This window comes from Calidris pugnax, unplaced genomic scaffold, assembly GCF_001431845.1.
Source record: "Calidris pugnax isolate Ruff unplaced genomic scaffold, ASM143184v1 scaffold53, whole genome shotgun sequence".
Classification (NCBI taxonomy): domain Eukaryota; kingdom Metazoa; phylum Chordata; class Aves; order Charadriiformes; family Scolopacidae; genus Calidris; species Calidris pugnax.
Genome location: NW_015090792.1, coordinates 1724792 through 1734871, shown reverse-complemented (window position 1 = coordinate 1734871; position 10080 = coordinate 1724792). Strand labels below are relative to the sequence as shown.

Sequence of the window (10080 nt, the reverse complement as noted above, 5' to 3'; positions counted from 1 at the left end):
CACCACCCGCCGCGCCCCGCCGCCGCCCTCCATGGCGCCCGGTACGGCCCGGCACCGCCCCGCCCTCCGCAGGCCCCGCCCCTCCGCAGGCCCCGCCCCTCCTCAGGCCCCGCCCCCGGGGTCCGGAGGGGCAGCCGCCGTGGAGGCCTGCTCGGCGTCTGGTGGTGGGTCGGTGGCTTCAGAGAGCGGGACCGATCCCCCGGTCGTAGGTGGAGGAGCGGGAAAAGGGGACCCCCGGGCCCCCTCACCGCCCTCCTTCTGTCCCCGTCCCGCACCGGTACCTGCTCAGCTCCGTGGCCAGGGAAGGTGGAGGAGCCGCTGGATGCCTCCGTGCGGCCCGTCAGCCGGGCTGGCCTGGCTGTACGTGTGCCGGTAGCACCGGGGGAACTGCCGGTGGCTCCCCGGGCAGGCTGCTGCCGTCAAGGGCCAGCCCCAGAGCTCCCGCGTGATGGTGACCTCCCAGCCGTTGTAGGCACCAGTAAAGGTCTCCAGCCCCGAGGCTGCTGGTGGCTCTTTGCTGGGGATCGATGGTTCCTGCCCCGGTGCTGCCTGGGGGATGCCCCTACCGCCTGCCCACCCCGGCGGAGGTGAGGTGCCGGTACTGGGATGCTCCCGGCTGGGCAGCACCCACCGTGCCAGCACCCACCGTGCCAGCCAGCGCTCCTGGCCAGCTGCAGCTGGGGTCACCCCACCAGCGTTGATCTCTGCCGGCCTCTGGTACCAGGCACCCTCCCCGGAAAATATTTACATGCAAGAAGGAGGTGGAGGTGTCAGAGCTGCAGCACAGGATCCTGGAATCCCCTTTGAGCATTTTATTTTGGAGGGGTTTTCCCCACATCTGGGTAGGACTGCATGGGGGAAATGGTGCGCACCACCATGGGACACCAGCCTGGCAGTAGCTTCATGGGGGGACAGTGGCCCTGTGACCTGGCCCCGGGGTACCTGGGGCCACCAGCTTCCAGGGATGGAGGATGGGTATTCCCAGAGTGTTGGCGCTGAGCCATGCAGCCATCCCCAGGGACCTCCTGGGACTAAATGGTGCAGGCAAGTGCCAGGCTTGGCCCAGCTGAGTCCTGAACCCCCACCAGATGGAGACCCTCCACCTTCCTGGGGACCTGTCTGGAGGAAGAAGGTTTCCCCATATCCAACCTGATTCTGCCTGGGCTGTGATCTGAGGCCCCTCATTGCACCACCTGGGAAGGGTTTGACCCTTCATCCCTGTCTATGTGGTAATCAGGGGCTGCTTTCAGACCCCCCTCACCTCCCTATGGCCTCACCCAACAAGCCCAGTTCCCTCCCATCTCCTTGTGGGCTGGGTGCTCTAATCCCCGACCCGCTCGGCAGCCAACCGTGGGGTCATGGCAGGGTCTCTGTGTCCTTCTCATGCAGCCCAGCACACGGGTCCACCATCACCTGGGGGCCCTTCCAGCAGGGCTGCTTGGGCAGTGTCTCCTGCCTGCCCTGAGGCCTCAGTTAATCCCAGCACAGTGCCACTGGTCCTTAAGGAGTTCCCAAGCAAGGAGGAAGACAGACCCCGACGACCAAGAAATGTGTGGGAAGCACCATCACCACAAGAATGTCAGGCCAGAAGGAAGGAGGGGACAGCAGGGGATGTCCCACTACCTCCCTGTGCTGTCCCTGCTGAGGGAGAGGGGCCAGGCCACCGGCATCTCCCTGGGGAGCCACTGCTCTACTGAGACTCCTCCATCAGCTCCAGGATGCTGCTGTAGAGGCGCTCAGGAGCGTCCAAGCCCCAGATGAAGTCCCAGTGGTTCCAGTCAGGGATGTGGCCATAGGTGACAAGGTGGGTGATACGGGGCAGCAGCAGGCGTATATCCCTCCAGTCAGCTGCCCAGTCCTCCCCTCCTGACCACACCGCAGTGGGCACAGGCATCTCCTCCACCCGGTAGAAGGGAGGTGTCTCCTGGAGGGACAGAGAGAGCTCTGAGGAACCATTGCTTTGGCCAACCCCTACAAGCCAGCTCATTCCCGAGTCACCCAGGACAGCTCCCTCACATATCCAGCAACCAGCACTGCTGCTGCAGCCTCCTACCTGATGGTACACAGCTAGGTTTTCACTGCTGTAGTCGAAGGCTTTGAATTCTCCTGATTTCATCACCTGGGAGGAGAGGATAGATCTGCACCAGGAGGCCAGCGAGCACCGCTGCATGGGTCTGGCATCTCCTGGCCTCCTCAAGGGACATCATGAGAGGGTGTTCGCACAGGTTGTTGCAGGAGGAGGTGGCATCCCTACAAAGTCAGGCTTCGCACCTTTTTTAACAGGGTAATGCTTTGACCTCCAGCTCCATGCCTGTCCCAAGCTACGGGCTGACAAACCAAGGTGTTGCATGTGACTCCTTGGCTGCCCCAGTGCAATGCTTGTGCCTCTGAAAACCTGCTCAGCAGCAGCAGCACTGTGTGTGCAGGCTGCTGCCAGAGGAATTCATGTTGGTTAGCTTTCCTTCAACAACTGGATCATCCTTACCTTCTTGTGACACTTGGGCCTCAGTACAAAGACATCAGCGAGCCAAGTTATTCTAAGAGTTATTCTATGCTAGGGGCAGAAGCTCAGATGGCTGCACAATAGTTGCATCGATTTTAAAGACCTTTTTTGCCTTCCCCATTGCCTATAATTTGGCTCTGCAAGGAGGCACCAGGGTGGCGGTCTCCAGCCTGACCCTGTTTCCAGCAGAGTCAGTGCTGCAGTGGGTTGCTCAGACTGGCAGAGTCCAGCCCTGGTGTCTCCAGGACTCTTTTGGGCAGGGGGACATACCACTGGATCCCCCTTCACCTCCTCATCTCCAGCTGAGCAGGCCCAGCTCCCCCAGCCTCTCCTCATATGCCTTGCCCTCCACCCACCACCACCATGGGCTCACATTACCTGCGTTCACTCTGCCTTGGGGATCCCTGGGGGCCCCAAACTGGTCCCAGCATCCAACTGTGGCCTTCCCATCCCTTCACTTGTCCTTGCTTGGCAGAGCCCAGCATGCACACCCCGGTGTCTCTTGGTTCCTAAACAGACTGGGGCAGCTCATCCTGCATCTAGTGCCTTTTCTGTACACCTAATTTGTTGCTTTTACTTTTTCACAAGCTGCTAATGTCCAAGATCCCTGATTTCTCACACCTGCCCTGGACATGCCAGACTCTCGGTGAAGGTACCATCCCGAAGGTGAAACACCTGCATTTCAGAGAACCTACCTGGGCCCAGTGTATCATGTTTTTGACAGATGTCCCATCTGGATAGTGGGATGTGTACACATCCAGCCGTGTCTGCAAGAAAACATATTCAAGCTGTCTATCATTGCTTCCCAATGGACAGGAGTGAGGACAGTAGTTGCCAGATGATGCATTTCCCAAAACAGCCACTAATGAGTCACACTGTCTAGAGTTGAGTCAGGTTCAGGAATATAGTTTTCATTAAAAATCGATTGCTCCAAGACAGATCCAAGGGGAGAATGAATGATGAAGGATGAGGCACCCCTAGCTCCTGTGGATACCTCATCTGGGCTCAGGGACTCTGCTTAAGGCCTTAGCGACTACTCCTGGTCATCCAGATGCTGCTTTAGCAGACTTGATGTAGGGTGAGCAGGAGCAGGGGCTCCATCCCAGGGGTGCTGGTGGGAGGTACAACTGGTCACGGTGACAGGCAGCCCTAACTCAGAGATGCTATCAAGTGCCACGTGGTTCTGGATCCTTCTCTCCCATGCACGGTAGTGGCACACTCACCATGTTGAGGTTTTTCTCATTGTAGCCACCTAGCAGAAAGAGAAGATTGGCACAGGGCTTGTGCAGCAGTGGGTGCCTGCAGAGCTCGGGGAGAAACCTCCACAGCTTCTTCATCCGCAGTGAGGCATCTGTTCTGCCAAGCAGAAGCTGCAGAAGCAAAGAGCAAGGTTGTTTTCTTGGGTTTCCCTTGCATCCCCTTGAACTGCTCCCCCCAACCAGTCCCCAGCCACTGTCCCCATGAGCTGTCCCACCAGCTGGGCGGTGAGGAGATGTGTGGCATTCATTTTTCATTGTCATTAAACTCAGTACAGTAAAGCTGCTCATTTCCAGGTGGTCTGTGCAGGAATTCAACAAGTGCCCCCATAGAAATACCAGTCCCAACACCTGAAGATCCTGCAGATGTAAGGGAGGCATACACTCAACAAAGTGACCATGCAGGAGTGCACCAATGCACCTGCACCTCAGTTGTGTCTGTGCTTATAAACTAGTGGGAATTAATTCTTTTCTGCTGCATTGAATAGCCCTATGGACTGTGTCTGGGCATGACCCCTTTTCTAGGAGCAGTGTGTTCAGGGGAGGAGAGTGTGGAGTAGTCCCCTACCTGAAACATCTTGAATTGCCTGTCCAGAAGGAAGGACATTTTCATGATGGGACTTCTGGAGTGCTTGATTGTCAGTGCTGGAGCCAGGGCAAAAAACATTTTGATTTTCTGAGCCAGTTCTGGCATGGTTGAAAACGCGATGAACGCTGAGAAAACAGAAAAACAATCTAAGACTCGGTTGATCTTTCTTCAGGTGCTTACTCTAAGGGTTCACACAGATCTGCTTAGCTGGCATTATCTCCAGTTAGAAATGTGGGATCTCTTGCCACCTTTCTGCTTAACATTAGTGCTAGAGATGTCCAAAAGGAGACAATGCCTTCATTCCTACGGCTAGAAGTGGCGGATGAGGCACTTCAATGAGTACCACTGATGGGAAGTCCTTCCCTATTTACCAGGTGATGTGAACAGTACTGTCATCTTCCATCAACCTCTACTAAAGAGTATTATTGTCACAGAGGTTATCTCATACCCGTGATGGCTCAGCCGGTCAAAAGAGGCACCATGCATTTAATCAGAAAGCAGAAGTTGTGACCTCCATGTAAAATGTCTTTGGTTTTCATGTGGAACACTGCAATTTGGTTTTCTAGGCTGAATTATAGTTGCTGTAATTGCAGTGAGGAGCTTACACAGGTCACCCGGAGCTTTCTTACTATCCTAGGAGTATGCTAGTCCTCCCAGATGCCTTGTCTGGAAAGCATGGTTGCTGTGGGATTTCTCACTGTGAGAGACCTTCTACATATTGTGCCTCCTTGGCTGCCCATAAATATGGGACCTCTCCGCTTTCTGCTTATGAACACCAAAATTAATGGTGGTCCAGGCAATGTGATGTGCAACTACTTCTAACACACCGATTGTGCAGCCCTGGGAGTAGCCAACGTAATATATCTGCTTCTGCCCGGTCTTCTGCAGAACAAAGTCGATCATGGCTGGGAGGTCATACATTGCCATTTCGTGAAAGCTGCAACACAGGAGCAGTACATTGGTTATAAGGTAACAACAGGAGAGCAAACTTACCTGGGAATTTTGGTTGCCTTGCATTGCTTGGATGCTGAAGAGCTTAACATCTGGGGCTGGTTTTCCAGGAGAAAATTCCTATGAGCTAGGTGAAACTGCAGAGGGTCTGAAGGCATGGCACTTCTGCCATGGCCCCATCCTTCCCTGAAATGGCTTAGTCCTCCCATAGCCATGGCTACCAGTAGAGAAACTGTGCAGAGCCTGGCCAACTGTGCATTCAAGCACAATACACAGAAGCTCTGCAGACCCAGAGCTGGCTTTCATCAGGATTACACCACTAGCTCTGCTCCTAGAGATGCTCTTTGGTAAAATGGAATGGAGCACCAGTTCCTGCCCATGTGCCTTTTAGTGCAACATGGTGGAATGCAGACCTACTTTATTAGCTTTTTTTACTGGAAGCATATTTATGAGCTTGGGAAATCCAGGAGTGCTCCCTGAAGATCAACTCAGAGCAGCAGGAGCAGTTCAAAATGCTGTTCTTGGGGAGAAGGTTTCTGCAGACCATGTCTAGAAGGGGAGGTCACAATGACACTTTTAGACATCTTGCTGGTGGGGGTGCTTGGCCGGGGAGGTCCCCACATAGATCACAAGATAGGGCTGATGTCTCTGCAGGATGAGTGTCCCGCTCTTGGCAGGGCAGGGCAGCTGCAGGGAGGTGTTGGCACCATGTCAGCAGACATGTCTTCTCAGGTACACCCAACCTCCCCGGGCACATCACTGGGAGGTCTGGAGGAGGCCATACCTGGGGATTAGGTGCTCTGGCTTGCATGCTTGGAGGCACCCACCTCTGCCTAGAGGTTAGTGACAGTGCCTAGAGAAGCTTGCCATGCATTTATAATCCACTGCAGCCCACCTGAAATCCCAGAATTCGGACTGGTCAGCTGAAAGGTGCTGGTGTCTTCGGGACCAGCTTGTGCCCCTGCTGTTTCCCAGCCAGACATCATAGCCGGAGTCTGCTAGTATGAAGCCAAGGCTGTTGTTAGCCAGATTTTGCACCCAGTGGCTACCTTCTCCGAATAACCCATGCTGGAGAAACACGACTGGCTTGGCCTCTAGATGTGAAAGAAACAGCACATTTCGTTGAACTGAATTTGTCTACTCACCCCAAATTCAGGCCAAAAAAGCCTCTTTCTTGTACCACCAGAGGACATACAACGTGCATTTTAATGACATCTCCTGGTGAGGAAATCCTTGCCTTAGTCGTCTTGTGGTTGTCACCCTCATTGTCTCAGGCTGGAGGGCTGCAGATGTCCCTCCTGAGCCTTTCAGACTCCCACACGCTCAGCACTGTGACCACTGATAACAACCATGTGAAAGCTCAGATGTACAGGCTCATCCCTGAGATCGTTCAGCCCCCAAAGGCACAAATTTATGGGGAAAAAATTAAACAAGAAGCTCTCTTAAGATATGCCTGCACCCTCTGAGCCTTAAACCCAAGTCTATGCTTGATATGAAAGGCAGTGGCTGTGCTGCACGCATGCTTTCCTATGCTGGCTGTTAAAGCCTTGACTGTAACTTGGAGAAGTGCCACGGTTTTGGTATTTTTGCTTTAACAATAAATACTTCCCTGGCCTGGTGAGGTTCGCCCCTTCGCCTGCTCATAATGTAAAGGGGGGGGTTGTTTTTTGGGCGTTTTTTTTTTTTTTTTCCCTGGCTTCCTTGTGAAATAGAGCTATACCTCCATTCCCAGGATTTTCTCTCCCATGAGGGATTCTGTTCAGGCTGACGTAGTAGCCATCATGAGTCAGTACTTCATACTCCTCACTGAGGTACCCTCTGTGGCAGATCATTTGGCTCTGGGGAAAGAAAAACTCAGGTAGAAAGCTTTCTGTTGCTGAGGTGCTCATTTGACTCAAAGAGTGCCTCCCTCATCCTCTGGGATGCCTTTGCAAAACTGAAATGCTGCAGCAGCCTGGGACATTGCTTTGCCCAGCATGTCTCTGGATCAGCCGAGGACTTTTCTGAGAGATGATGGTCTGTCTGGATCCCACACCTGCCCCAGTGAGATGCCCAAGGGAAGAAGAGATGCTCAGCCATGGGTTCTCGCCAGCGGAGCCAGGGGGCAGCCAGTGGTACCAGGGCTCCCCTGCAGCATTTGGCTTTGAAATGCTTACAGAAACAAAGATTGAAATGAAAAGGATTAACTGACAGCTGACACTGGTGGCAGGACACGTCATGTCACGCTCTGAGCCAGTGCATGGGGCAGATAGACAGCAAGGCATATTGAACCTGCTGAGCTGGACTGACTGGAAGGGCAATAGGACAAGCCCTGTAGGATTTGTTGCAGGGCTTCTGGGGCTCTTCCTGAGCTTTATTTGTGCTCAAAACTCCACAGATTGGGAAATTTCAGTCTGGTAAAATCCTGTGATCCTTGCCTACACATTGCTGTATAGTTGCTTTGTCACACTTTTGATGGAAGGATTAATTTCAGCGATGTTATTGCCCACGTCTTGGGATCATCTAAACCTACTTTCAGAGACTTTAAGGACTGGCCTGGACATGACCCCAAGAAGCCTGCTGCAGCTGAAAGAGAGGAGCCACACACAGCTTTCTACCCTCCAGGAAGATGTCTGATCAAATCCAGGCTGGGGTTACTCCCTTCTCTAACTGACCTGCTGATAATTGCACTTAATGCTACTGGGAGGAAGAAGACTCCTTCAGGAAGCAGTGCTCATTAATGATGATATGGAGATAATGTCATATCACACTGCTTAACAAAACCAGCACATGTGGTGACCTGAGCCCCCTCCACATACATACCCTCCATCCCTCTCTCCCACAGCTAAACATCCATAAACTTTCAGACAGAGTGGAAATTCAAACTTTTGACTTACAACATTCATGAAAGTCTCAGGATTTATAACCTTTTTCTGCTGGATGGCATCTGCTGAGTTCGTAAGTGCTTGTATCAAAAGCAGGATTGCAATAAACAGCCACATCTTGTGTCTGTGTGAAATAATAAATATTATTATTACTATTATAATTATAGTTATTACAATAAATAATATTGTTATGAATATCTGTTTCTACTTGGTTGTGGTGGGTTAAGTTCCTTATGTATCTGAAGAGCATATAACACGGTCTGGGCTAGGGAAGCAGAGGAGACTCCCAATTCCACCTTCCATTACAGTCCACACATGGGTCTTCATACTCCTCCATACAGACTGGATCTGGTACTAGGCAAGACCCATTTTTGTTTTTTAAACCGTAAAAAGAAGAAAACCAGCTTTCTAATGCAAGAACTAAGGTGATAGAAAATGCCATCGGGCTAATTGTCACATAGAGGAAAGTAATCTGAAATAAACGTTTACACCGCACAAGGAACACATTTAGGTTGGCTGGGCTACCACTATGTCTGCACTTTTGCAGTTTCTTTATTGCTTAGCTTTTGCACCAAGAAAGCCACTATTAACAGAAGAATCCTATTAACTGGAACTGGTAGAGCCTTACACGAAGACTACTTATTAAATCAGTGTAGCCTGAAAAAAACAGAAACAGTTTTGATCACCTTAGAGACTCTTGCCCAGAGCAGAGATCTACTCTTAGTATACACAGTTAATATTATATATGATTTCTAATGCTTTGCCAGGCTCTTGAAAGTTAGAGCTTAACTTCAGCACAGTAGCATGAGTTGAAAATCTTCACACCAGCTGTCTGGTTAGTCTCTACCTTCCTTCCTCCTCCCAATGCATCTCCCATACCGTGAGACATACCTGTCCTCTGAAATATTCCCGGTAGCCCTCTCTACGGTATTACCAAGAAGCAAGTTACCAAGAAAAAAAGCAATCAATGCATTTTCACCCTCAGGGTAACTCCAATACAAATTTGAATTATGCAGAGGAAAATACATTACCAGGCAGAGCCCACTCTTGTATCTGATCAGGATGGTGGTGTGAATGGTGGTGGCTCTATCATGACCGGTGTTAAAAAGAGCACATTGTGTCAGAGCCCTGCTACGTTGGCACCACGCTGGACCACATCACATGTCCTCCAATTAAGCGATGTGTGCACTGGTCATATCTTTGATAACTTCCTCTGCTTGGCCATGTGGTCATGACTTTCGTGCTTGCAAAGGATTACGTTTCCAAAAGCAGCTGGAGTGGTGCAGCAAGGTATCTGAGCTATGGAGTTGCACCTTAAGCTTGTGGCAGCCGCAGTAAAAAAAATGTCAAAAGGTTTTCTTTGTAAAGGGTCATTTCCAAACTCCTAGGGGCCCATGGGAATGCCTCTTAGAAGAGCTCCTGGGGCACTGAAAGGACCTGGGCTCCACCAGCTTCACAAGGCCTCAGGAGCATGCTGACTGCTCTGCAGACACTCCAAGGAGAGATCAGGCTTCACCCACCAGCTGCCTGGGTGGGAGACACTTGGTGATTATACCACTCTTCAAAAGTGACAGTGGCCAAGGCAACCTCCACACAGCCCTTACACCCAAGGGGTTTTGTATTTGTAACTGGCAATCTGCAAAACCTCTGCAATGTTTTCTGGAAAAGCATCAAGCTTAGTGTCTTGCCGATGCATGGTAGAGTGGAGGAGAACTTGTGCAACTTGTTTGGCTAAAGTGACACGTATTACACAGAGTAAAGGTCTTTGTTTTCTACTTCCAGCCCATGACCTTACAACTTACACCTTTCTGTAACTGCTTGGTAGCCACCTAAAAGACCAAGCCTTCAGTTGGCTACTAGGTGCTCTGCTTGAGTATACATTTCCTGGTCACGGATTAGGGTGACTTCTAATGTTCA

At 51.5% G+C, this 10080-nt stretch overlaps 1 protein-coding gene across 1 annotated transcript; it reads right to left on the bottom strand.

Annotated features, from left to right (window-relative positions):
* Positions 1–1690: 1690 nt before the first annotated feature.
* LOC106902825 (lysosomal acid lipase/cholesteryl ester hydrolase-like) lies at positions 1691–8277 on the bottom strand. Its single transcript, XM_014966631.1, has 9 exons — positions 8176–8277; positions 7020–7137; positions 6195–6393; positions 5176–5285; positions 4328–4473; positions 3727–3831; positions 3199–3270; positions 2054–2119; positions 1691–1924 (listed from the first exon to the last, which is right to left on the bottom strand). Exons 1-9 carry the CDS (start codon positions 8182–8184, stop codon positions 1691–1693), a joined length of 1059 nt encoding a protein of 352 aa, XP_014822117.1. The 5' UTR covers positions 8185–8277.
* Positions 8278–10080: the final 1803 nt, after the last annotated feature.